The following is a 12,267-nucleotide window of genomic DNA, read 5'->3' on the forward strand; positions in this document are numbered from 1 at the left end:
GGATCAGAGACTGTTACATTGTGGTCTGGGGTCTGTCAGTGTTACTGAGGGGGATCAGAGACTGTTACATTGTGGTCTGGGGTCTGTCAGTGTCACTGAGGGGGATCAGAGACTGTTACATTGTGGTCTGGGTCTGTCAGTGTTACTGAGGGAGATCAGAGACTGTTACATTGTGGTCTGGGTTCTGTCCGTGTTACTGAGGGGGATCAGAGACTGTTACATTGTGGTCAGGGGTCTGTCAGTGTTACTGAGGGGGATCAGAGACTGTTACATTGTGGTCTGGGGTCTGTCAGTGTTACTGAGTGGGATCAGAGACTGTTACATTGTGGTCTGGGTCTGTCATTGTCACTGAGGGGGATCAGAGACTGTTACATTGTGGTCTGGGGTCTGTCAATGTTACTGAGGGGGATCAGAGACTGTTACATTGTGGTCTGGGGTCTGTCAGTGTCACTGAGGGGGATCAGAGACTGTTACATTGTGGTCTGGGATCTGTTAATCTCACTGAGGGGGATCAGAGACTGTTACATTGTGGTCTGGGGTCTGTCAGTGTCACTGAGGGGGATCAGAGACTGTTACATTGTGGTCTGGGGTCTGTCAGTGTTATTGAGGGGGATCAGAGACTGTTACATTGTGGTCTGGGGTCTGTCAGTGTTACTGAGGGGGATCAGAGACTGTTACATTGTGGTCTGGGGTCTGTCAGTGTCACTGAGGGGGATCAGAGACTCTTACATTGTGGTCTGGGGTCTGTCAGTCTCACTGAGGGGGATCGGAGACTGTTACATTGTGGTCTGGGGTCTGTCAGTGTCACTGAGGGGGATCAGAGACTGTTACATTGTGGTCTGGGGTCTGTCAGTGTTACTGAGGCGGATCAGAGACTGTTACATTGTGGTCTGGGGTCTGTCAGTGTCACTGAGGGGGATCAGAGACTGTTACATTGTGGTCTGGGGTCTGTCAGTGTTACTGAGGGGGATCAGAGACTGTTACATTGTGGTCTGGGGTCTGTCCGTGTTACTGAGGGGGATCAGAGACTGTTACATTGTGGTCTGGGGTCTGTCAGTGTCACTGAGGCGGATCAGAGACTGTTACATTGTGGTCTGGGTTCTGTCAGTGTTACTGAGGGGGATCAGAGACTGTTACATTGTGGTCTGGGGTCTGTCAGTGTCACTGAGGGGGATCAGAGACTGTTACATTGTGGTCTGGGGTCTGTCAGTGTCACTGAGGGGGATCAGAGACTGTTACATTGTGGTCTGGGGTCTGTCAGTGTCACTGAGGGGGATCAGAGCCTGTTACATTGTGGTCTGGGGTCTGTCAGTGTTACTGAGGGGGATCAGAGACTGTTACATTGTGGTCTGGGGTCTGTCAGTGTCACTGAGGGGGATCAGAGCCTGTTACATTGTGGTCTGGGGTCTGTCAGTGTTACTGAGGGGGATCAGAGACTGTTACATTGTGGTCTGGGGTCTGTCCGTGTTACTGAGGGGGATCAGAGACTGTTACATTGTGGTCTGGGGTCTGTCAGTGTCACTGAGGCGGATCAGAGACTGTTACATTGTGGTCTGGGTTCTGTCAGTGTTACTGAGGGGGATCAGAGACTGTTACATTGTGGTCTGGGGTCTATCAGTGTTACTGAGGGGGATCAGAGACTGTTACATTGTGGTCTGGGGTCTGTCAGTGTCACTGAGGCAGATCAGAGACTGTTACATTGTGGTCTGGGTTCTGTCAGTGTTACTGAGGGGGATCAGAGACTGTTACATTGTGGCCTGGGTTCTGTCAGTGTTACTGAGGGGGATCAGAGACTGTTACATTGTGGTCTGGGGTCTATCAGTGTTACTGAGGGTGATCAGAGACTGTTACATTGTGGTCTGGGGTCTGTCAGTGTTACTGAGGGGGATCAGAGACTGTTACATTCTGGTCTGGGGTCTGTCAGTGTCACTGAGGCGGATCAGAGACTGTTACATTGTGGTCTGAGGTCTGTCAGTGTTACTGAGGGGGATCAGAGACTGTTACATTGTGGTCTGGGGTCTGTCAGTGTTACTGAGGGGGATCAGAGACTGTTACATTGTGGTCAGGGGTCTGTCAGTGTTACTGAGGCGGATCAGAGACTGTTACATTGTGGTCTGGGGTCTGTCAGTGTTACTGAGGGGGATCAGAGACTGTTACATTGTGGTCTGGGGTCTGTCAGTGTTACTGAGGGGGATCAGAGACTGTTACATTGTGGTCTGGGGTCTGTCAGTGTCACTGAGGGGGATCAGAGACTGTTACATTGTGGTCTGGGTCTGTCAGTGTTACTGAGGGAGATCAGAGACTGTTACATTGTGGTCTGGGTTCTGTCCGTGTTACTGAGGGGGATCAGAGACTGTTACATTGTGGTCAGGGGTCTGTCAGTGTTACTGAGGGGGATCAGAGACTGTTACATTGTGGTCTGGGGTCTGTCAGTGTTACTGAGTGGGATCAGAGACTGTTACATTGTGGTCTGGGTCTGTCATTGTCACTGAGGGGGATCAGAGACTGTTACATTGTGGTCTGGGGTCTGTCAATGTTACTGAGGGGGATCAGAGACTGTTACATTGTGGTCTGGGGTCTGTCAGTGTCACTGAGGGGGATCAGAGACTGTTACATTGTGGTCTGGGATCTGTTAATCTCACTGAGGGGGATCAGAGACTGTTACATTGTGGTCTGGGGTCTGTCAGTGTCACTGAGGGGGATCAGAGACTGTTACATTGTGGTCTGGGGTCTGTCAGTGTTATTGAGGGGGATCAGAGACTGTTACATTGTGGTCTGGGGTCTGTCAGTGTTACTGAGGGGGATCAGAGACTGTTACATTGTGGTCTGGGGTCTGTCAGTGTCACTGAGGGGGATCAGAGACTCTTACATTGTGGTCTGGGGTCTGTCAGTCTCACTGAGGGGGATCGGAGACTGTTACATTGTGGTCTGGGGTCTGTCAGTGTCACTGAGGGGGATCAGAGACTGTTACATTGTGGTCTGGGGTCTGTCAGTGTTACTGAGGCGGATCAGAGACTGTTACATTGTGGTCTGGGGTCTGTCAGTGTTACTGAGGGGGATCAGAGACTGTTACATTGTGGTCTGGGGTCTGTCAGTGTCACTGAGGGGGATCAGAGCCTGTTACATTGTGGTCTGGGGTCTGTCAGTGTTACTTATGGAATCTGAAGAATCCCTTAAGCAGTGCGGAGAAGTGTCGTCTTTGCCAAAACAATAATGATGTCTCTGGATACACAATTTACGATGTTGGAAAGTGTTCCAGCCCCATTGTGTGATGGGAGGGGGTGTGGGCGGTAGGGTTAGCCCCTCTCCTCCCTGCCTAATTTCCGGATGTCAGTCAGTTTCGGGAGGTGCTATTTGGTGACCAGGAATCTTGTTAGAGGGAGGGAGGGAAACCAGGAAAGAGGCGTTTTTTCCTGGTTAGTGTTACACGGTTTCTGGCAATCAGTTGAAGGAGCTATCGGCCGAGTTCTTGGGTATAGTTGGGATACGGACAAAGTGGGGCGGGATGGGAAATGAGGAAAACCTCCATCTGAACAATTTGGGTTTGTTTCCATGGTGAAGTCAACCAATTGTTCAGTCTTGTTATTTTAAAAAAAATTCGTTTGGACCCAGCAAGAAAACAATACTTCGTTTAGGTTCTGTAATTTCAATCAAGCTTTGTAACAATTGTGAATGTACAATTTCCAATCAATAATGGGAACTCCTAGGAGTTAGGGGTATCCCACAAGAGTGTCCTGGATTAGGAATCCCACCAGCCTCGGGGTTAATATCAATTCTAAGATCACATTTCTGGACCCCCTTTGAGTTTGTGAGTTGGTTACACCTGGGTTCGAACATAAGAAATAGGAGCAAGAGTAGACCATATGGCTCCTCGAGCCTGCTCCGCCAGTCAATGGCTGATCTTCTACCTCAACTCCACTTTCACACACTATCCCCATATCCATTGATTCCCTTAGTGCCCAAATACCTATCAATGTCAGTCTTGAATATACTCAATAATTCAGCATCCACAGCCCTCTGGGGCAGAGATTTCCAAAGAGTCACCACCCTGTGAGTGAAGAAATTCCTCCGCATCTCAGTCCTAAATGGCCGACCCCTTATTCTGAGACAATGACCCCTAGTTCTAGACTCTCCAGCCAGGGGGAAACAACCTCTCAGCATCTACCCTATCAAGCCATCTAAGAATTTTATACGTTTCGATGAGATCACCTCTCTTTCTTTAAGCTCCAGAGAATATGCAGTGTTGGATTCCGAGTTCTCTTATTGAATAGAAGACCATAAGGCCTTTCCCTTGCCAGAGCATGACTTAACTGGAGATTCAGCACCGTACTTGCTTGGCTTATGCTTTTCAATATGTACCTCTGTGTGTTCCATGGCTGGCCAGCGCTCAGTTGTAAATCCTCACAGCTATTTTGCTTTTAGCTTCAACAGACCAAGTCAAAATCAAACTGAGCGGAGTGACCAAACTGGCCAGCCTCTCCGTCTCTAATATGACGACGGACTCCCTCAGACTGTCCTGGAGCACGGAGAAGGTCTTTGACTCCTTCGTTCTGTGGTACGGAGCTCAGGGTTCTGAGGACGTGGTCGGTTGTATTCCTGGAGGTGTTATCACATGACCACCCCATCCCCCACCACACCCCATACTCTCCCGCCATTGGTCGCCCGACTCGTGATGCCTCACCTTCCTGCGGCCAATTGGAAAGTAGACATGCTCTTCATTACCCGATTGGCTGTCAGTCCAACAGCCCTTTTCAACCCATCTTCAATATCTTTATAACTAATAAATGTTAAAAGAAAAAGGAAAAATATCACACACAATTTTCTTTAATGCCCCCTATGTTGCTCATAGCAGTGAGATTAATCTTCAAATCCTGGAACCTCCTGGAGGATTGGTGCCAACCCTACTAATCTCCCTGTGTGACAGTTTGCAGGAATATGTTGCCATTATATATAATTATTATAATAACTCCTGTATAAATATGTCTCCGACCTTCACATCCCTCTGCGAGAATCGCACGCAGCGGAACAGTTTCTGAAGATTGTTTTTGATGCATTTTGAAGCTGCGAGTTAATTCTCCATTTCGTGGAACGTGACCGAGCAGCCCAACCTTTCCCCTGGATTCTCTCCCAGGTTAAGACTGACTTACCACCTCTGTCAATATTATAGCCTCCTGGCGGCCGAGTGACCTGTGGACAATCCTAGGATTCGCTGGCCGTATCTTAAGCTATTCCTTCCTTGCTCTACTTTATTTTGACTAAAGGGTGCAAAAATTATTGCTGGGAAGATTGATTTTGTGGGCTGTACCCCACGTTATGGGCTCCGTGGATGAGTGCGGGTAATGGGCTGCTTTGCCCTGCTCAGGTTGTACCTATTTCACCCCAAATACAGCTTAACTCTCTATAGGAATAATTGTTGGCTTTGGACGAGGATTGTAAAAAGGGTGGTATCAGATCAGACCTCCCCCGATCTCCATTTCCATTAACTTCAGTAGGAATGAAATTCAGTGGAGGTGAATAAAGGATGGTCCGATCTGATATCATCCAAAGTGAAAATTCCCCCCTTTAGTTATGCAACAATCTCCTTCAGTGGGAGATTCTTGGAAGCACAAGGTCTAAAGAGCATGCTTCAGTCTCTCTGCCTTCATCATTTATAATTTGTATCAAGTCCATCAGGGCTGTCCATGCTTCTGTCCTCTCGTGGGCTGTGCATGAGGAGCCTTGACGACCGCGGTTTAAAGCCCCGCTCTCGTTAATCCTCTTGCATCTCAAGTTGCTGATAACAACAGATCTAGTTGTTCTTTGTCCACCAGCAAGGTAACAGAGCTAAAAACCGCCCTTACTAAACCTCCAGGGCCCAGAATTCAAACAAACTGAGAGACACCAACGATCTTAGCGCAACGAGGACTGACCTGCCTGAGCCTTGAGGGTTGGATTGCCAGGGTTCAGGGGACCAGGGTTGGACATCACTGATGGGTTTCTTTATGGCTCTATCGGTTTCACTTGTTTACAAGATTTATTTCTCTATTTAATGCGTGGTGTCCAGAACACGGCTTTGGGATGAAACATGAGATGGGAGAACTCACATGATTTGGAAGTAAATATTACGACCCAGCCTTGGTTGGTTGATCGGGGTCCCTCTCTTAGTTTACCATACTGGGCACTCTTGGGTCTATGGGAGGGAAGCGAGCTATTGGCCTATAATTTCCACGGAGCCGCTCCGCTATAACCTCACCGTAAACACATGCATCTACGTCGAACGCAAAGCTATGACGGCAGAGCGGAAACATCTCCAAGAAAATTCCCGGCCATTGACTCAGGATTCCGGAAATCTAACTTTGAAATTGAACGGGTGGCCTCCAGAACTAAAGGCTGTAGTGAAAGACCTCAGGGGTTCCCTGGTCTAAGGAAGGACCTCAAGCTTAAAAAAAGAAGCCTTTTTCTTGCCTGATTCTTCCTTTTAGGTTGAGATCCCGATGCCACGATATAACCCTTGATGATAGAATGGGACTCCATCAAATGCCTCTCAGCAGCCGGTGCACTGGTAACGTTTCATGCCTATTTTCCTTTTTTTAGCTTCCACAGATAAGGACAAAGTAAAGCCAAGTAAAGTGATTAAACTGGAGAGTCTTTCGGCCTCTAACGTCACAGCGGACTCTTTCCGACTCTCCTGGATTGCGGAGAAGGTTTTTGACTCCTTTATGATACAGTACGGAGCACGAGGTTCTGAGGCTGTGCAGAACCTCACGGTACCCGGTGACCGTCGATTGTCCATCGTCACAGGGCTGGGGCCTTCCACCGTGTACACAGTCTATGTCTATGGGATTTCTGCCGGTGTGCGCACTAAGCCACTGACCACTGTAATAACCACCAAAGGTATCACTTTTTTCTTTCATGATCTTTCCTTTTTAAAAGAACCAGAAAATTGCCTTTTTCTTTCTGGAGACCCTGCTTGTTACTATGGCGACTGCGTGGCCTGTGCCTTTAGCGAGGCCTGAGTGATAAGTCAAGCTGGGGCGCCTCACTCAACTCTAGGGCACCTGAGTAGATCAATGGCTGCATTTACATAGAATTACATATTATTTACAGCACAGAAACAGGCCATTCGGCCCAACTGGTCCGTGCTGGTGTTTATGTTCCACACGAGCCTCCTCCCTCCCCTCTTCATCTCACCCAGCACCATATCCTTCTATTCCTTTCTTCCTCATGTGTTTATCCAGCTTCCCCTTAAATGCATCTGTGCTTTTCACCTCAACCACTCCCTGTAGTAGCGAGTTCCACATTCTCACCCCTCTCTGGGTGAAGACGTTTCGCCTGAATTCCCTATTGGATTTATTAGTGACTTTCTTATATTGATGGCCCCCGACTTCTGGTCTCCCCCACACGTGGAAACATCTTTACTACACCTACCCTATTGAACCCTTTCATAATCTTAAATTTAAATTAAATTTTAACAAATGTAATAAACATAATTTTAAATGCACGGTAATTTGCCCTTAAGGTATTGGTGGATCTTAGTCGATGTTGGGTTTTAAGAATGTATATAAATATATACTCGAATTGTCTATCTTTTGCATAAATCACATATTTCAGGAAATAAATCAGTAGATCATAAACCTGAAATTCAGGGAACTCACCGGAATATAATCTGTCAGACACACACCTATCTATTAATATTAAAGATTTCCCATGCTTCTAATCCAATTACTATTTCTGTTTCTACGGAGCTGTGAATCGTGACGTGTTGGTTCGTCCAAAGGACTGTGAGCAAAAGGGTCCACAGGTTGTGATTGGCTGTAATCTTTCTGGTTTTCTCAAGAGAACCATTACATAGAATTTACAACATAGAAACAGGCCATTCGGCCAAACTCCTCTCGAGCCTCCTCCCATCCTTCCTCATCTTACGCTCGCTCTGTGTCTACTCTCTCTCTCTCTCTGTCTACTCTCTCTCTCTCTCTCTCTCTCTCTCTGTCTACTCTTTCTCTCTCTCTCTCTCTCTCTCTGTCTACTCTCTTGGCAGGATTTTGTTCAAATTGCAAAGAAAGACTATTGCGAATTGAGTAATCCTTGTTTTCAGATCCCTCCATGGCCTCGCCCCTCCCTATCTCTTTAGGTTGAGATCCCGATGCCACGATATAACCCTTGATGATAGAATGGGACTCCATCAAATGCCTCTCAGCAGCCGGTGCACTGGTAACATTTCATGCCTATTTTCCTTTTTTTAGCTTCCACAGATAAGGACAAAGTAAAGCCAAGTAAAGTGATTAAATTGGAGAGTCTTTCGGCCTCTAACGTCACAGCGGACTCTTTCCAACTCTCCTGGATTGCGGAGAAGGTTTTTGACTCCTTTATGATACAGTACGGAGCACGAGGTTCTGAGGCTGTGCAGAACCTCACGGTACCCGGTGACCGTCGATTGTCCATCATCACAGGGCTGGGGCCTTCCACCGTGTACACAGTCTATGTCTATGGGATTTCTGCCGGTGTGCGCACTAAGCCACTGACCACTGTAATAACCACCAAAGGTATCACTTTTTTCTTTCATGATCTTTCCTTTTTAAAAGAACCAGAAAATTGCCTTTTTCTTTCTGGAGACCCTGCTTGTTACTATGGCGACTGCGTGGCCTGTGTCTTTAGCGAGGCCTGAGTGATAAGTCGAGCTGGGGCGCCTCACTCAACTCTAGGGCACCTGAGTAGATCAATGGCTGCATTTACATAGAATTATATATTATTTACAGCACAGAAACAGGCCATTCGGCCCAACTGGTCCGTGCTGGTGTTTATGCTCCACACGAGCCTCCTCCCTCCCCTCTTCATCTCACCCAGCACCATATCCTTCTATTCCTTTCTTCCTCATGTGTTTATCCAGCTTCCCCTTAAATGCATCTATCCTATTCACCTCAACCACTCCCTGTGGTAGCGAGTTTCACATTCTGACCCCTCTCTGGGTAGAGAAGTTTCTCTTGATTTCCCTATTGGATTTATTAGTGACTCTCTTATATTGATGGCCCCTAGTTTTGATCTCCCCTACACGTAGAAACATCTTCTCTACGTCTACCCTATCGAACCCTTTCATAATCTTAAATTTAAATTAAATTTTATAAATGTACAGGAAACTTTCGATTTACCGGCACCTAAATAACCTGACATCTCGGTTAACCGGCAAAATTCAGGAGTAGGTTCAGGTAAGTTTTACTTCATATTGTACTTGCCTTCATCGATCTGTTGCTGTGCAAGGGTGTGGCTGCAGCTGTTGCTAAGCTACAGAGACGCTTGAAACTTGTGGCCATTTTTCTGCACTTGTTGCTAAGCAACAGGGTTTGTTGCTTTATATGGAGCTGTCAGCTCTCCGTATCTTTTACTATAGCTTTCAGTTATCCGGAATTTTTGATGAACCGGCATCACGTCGGTCCCGTCGGTGCCGGATAAAAAAAAGTTTCCTGTAATAAACATAATTTTAAATGTACGGTAATTTGCCCTTAAGGTATTGATGGATCTTAGTAGATGTTGGGTTTTAAGAATGTATATAAATATATACTCGAATTGTCTATCTTTTGCATAAGTCACATATTTCAAGAAATAAATCAGTAGATCATAAACCTGAAATTCAGGGAACTCACGGGAATATATTGGCCCTGAATTTCCGATCAGAGGCTTCCTGCGGGCAGATGCCTCCGATCGGAAAAAAATCTACGAACTTACCTGCTGGTTCCATAGGTCCCGAGGCTTGCGATCTTGGGCCTCTCCTCTTCGAAATGCGCAGAGGCCCAGGTATCCCAGGGGCGCATGCGGTTCGCAAACTCCCCTGCGATCACGTGGGCCAGCCCAACCAATAGAAGAAGGGAAACCCCCTTCATACTTGTGACAGGTCCATACGCACAGAACTGTCAAAAGTATGAATGGGGATGACTGCAAAAATGTACCAACACACTGAAATAAATAAATAAAAACCATTACAAATATAAAATTAATTAAAATGCCATTTAATTAATATTTTAAACAAAAATTTATTTTTTGAAAAATAAATGTAAATGTTGTAAAGGGGCTAAAAATCACCTTACCTTATTGCACTGGTTTTTTAATGTTTAAATGATTGAAAGAAATTTATTGTTATGTCATTTTAAACTCTTATGCTGGTAAAAACTGGCCTTACACATGCTTTTACCAGGCGTAGGAATTCCATGGCCTTTCAGTGGGCGGAGGTTGTGCAGAAAGCGGAACTCTCCACCCGCGGAGGCCCTTTTCCCGGGCAGGCGGAGGATCTGTCAAGAGGATTCTTGACAGATCGCAAGTGCCGGGTTTTATCGCATGCGCCTCACACGCCTAAACCCGGCACTTGCGAGGCCTCTATGGGGTGCGTACACTCCTCGTACACAGCTTGGGCGTCGAAAAATACGGCCCAATGTGTCAGACACACACCTATCTATTAATATTTAAGATTTCCCGTGCTTCTAATCCAATTACTATTTCTGTTTCTACGGAGCTGTGAATCGTGAAGTGTTGGTTCGTCCAAAGGACTGTGAGCAGAAGGGTCCACAGGTTGTGATTGGCTGTAATCTTTCTGGTTTTCTCAAGAGAACCATCACAAAAAATTTACAACATTCGTCCCAACCAGTCCATGCCGGCATCTATGCTCCACTCGAACCTCCTCCCATCCTTCCTTATCTCGTCCTATCAGAATATCTTTCTATTCCTTTTCCCCTCATGTGCTTATCTAACATCCCCTTTTAAGCATCTGTGCTATTCGCCTCGACCACTCCCTGTGGTAGCGAGTTCCACATTCTCACCACTCTCTGGGTAAAGAAGTTTCTTCTGGAATCCTTATTTGATTACTTGGTGGCTATCTTATATTGAAGGCCTCTAGTTATGCTCTTCCCCACAAGCAGAAACACTCTCACTCTGTCTACTTTCTCAGCAAGGTTTTGTTCAAATTGCAAAGAAAGACTATTACGAATTGAGTAATCCTTGTTTTCAGATCCCTCCATGGCCTCGCCCCTCCCTATCTCTTTAGGTTGAGATCCCGATGCCACGATATAGCCCTTGATGATAGAATGGGACTCCATCAAATGCCTCTCAGCAGCCGGTGCACTGGTAACATTTCATGCCTATTTTCCTTTTTTTAGCTTCCACAGATAAAGACAAAGTAAAGCCAAGTAAAGTGATTAAACTGGAGAGTCTTTCGGCCTCTAACGTCACAGCGGACTCTTTCCGACTCTCCTGGATTGCGGAGAAGGTTTTTGACTCCTTTACGATACAGTACGGAGCGCGAGGTTCTGAGGATGTGCAGAACCTCACGGTACCCGGTGACCATCGATTGTCCATCATCACAGGGCTGGGGCCTTCCACCGTGTACACAGTCTATGTCTATGGGATCTCTGCCGGTGTGCGCACTAAGCCACTGACCACTGTAATAACCACCAAAGGTATCACTTTTTTCTTCCTGGAGACCCAACAACAAGGCGTTTATATAAAGCGCCTTTAATGTAGTTAAAGCATCCCAACCCTGTCGTTACTATGGCGATTGCGTGGCCTGTGGTACAACTCGAGCTGAAATACTCGCTCAAATCAATTGCGTAATCCTTGTTTTCAATTCCCTCCATGGACTCGCCCCCCCTCCCTACCTCTGCAACCTCCTGCAGCCCTACAACCCTTCGAGATCTCGGCGCTCCTCCAATTCTGGCCTCTTGTGTATCACCGATTTTCACCGCTCCACCACTGGCGGCCGTGCCTTCAGCTGCCTAGGTCCTAAGCTCTGGAATTCCCTCCCTAATCCTCTCTGCCTCTCTACCTCGCTTCCATTAAGACGCTCCTTAAAACCTACCTCTTTGACCAAGCTTTTGGTCCACCTGCCCTAATATCGCCTTACGTAGTTCGGTGTCAAATTCTGTCTGATAATCACTCCTGTGAAGCGCCTTGGGATGCTTTACTACATTAAAGGCACTGTATAAATGCAAGTTGTTGTAATAAGTAGTTAGAAATGTCCATATTATAAAATACTGCCACACAGTTTCGAGTTTCTTCTGGTCCTCTGGTGTTGTTTGGTGCAGTCCCAATATCAATAGGCATCCATGGCAGCCAACACAAGAACTGAGAACTGGGAGAAGGGGTTCAAAATGCAGTTGAACGTTAAGGTGGGAGGGTCAGGGCACTAGAGGGGTGGGCTTCAGTGATCTGACATAGAATTACATACACTACAGCACCGAGACTGTGCTGTAGTGGCCCAACAGGTCCATGCCAGTGTTTATGCTCCACACGAGCCTCCTCCCACTC

At 46.8% G+C, this 12,267-nt stretch overlaps 1 protein-coding gene across 1 annotated transcript in view; it reads left to right on the forward strand.

The window, feature by feature from the left end:
• The window catches only part of LOC147096268 (tenascin-X-like), a 442,953-nt gene that overhangs the window by 303,178 nt on the left and 127,508 nt on the right, over window positions 1-12,267 (forward strand). Inside the window, 3 exon segments of the mRNA XM_085975125.1 lie at window positions 6,574-6,873; window positions 8,223-8,522; window positions 11,121-11,420. Of these exon segments, the coding sequence (XP_085831251.1) occupies window positions 6,574-6,873; window positions 8,223-8,522; window positions 11,121-11,420 (900 nt within the window).

Source organism: Somniosus microcephalus, unplaced genomic scaffold (genome assembly GCF_052327205.1).
Source record: "Somniosus microcephalus isolate GS21.2 unplaced genomic scaffold, FLI_Smic_1.0 unresolved_chr1, whole genome shotgun sequence".
Taxonomy (NCBI): Eukaryota; Metazoa; Chordata; class Chondrichthyes; order Squaliformes; family Somniosidae; genus Somniosus; species Somniosus microcephalus.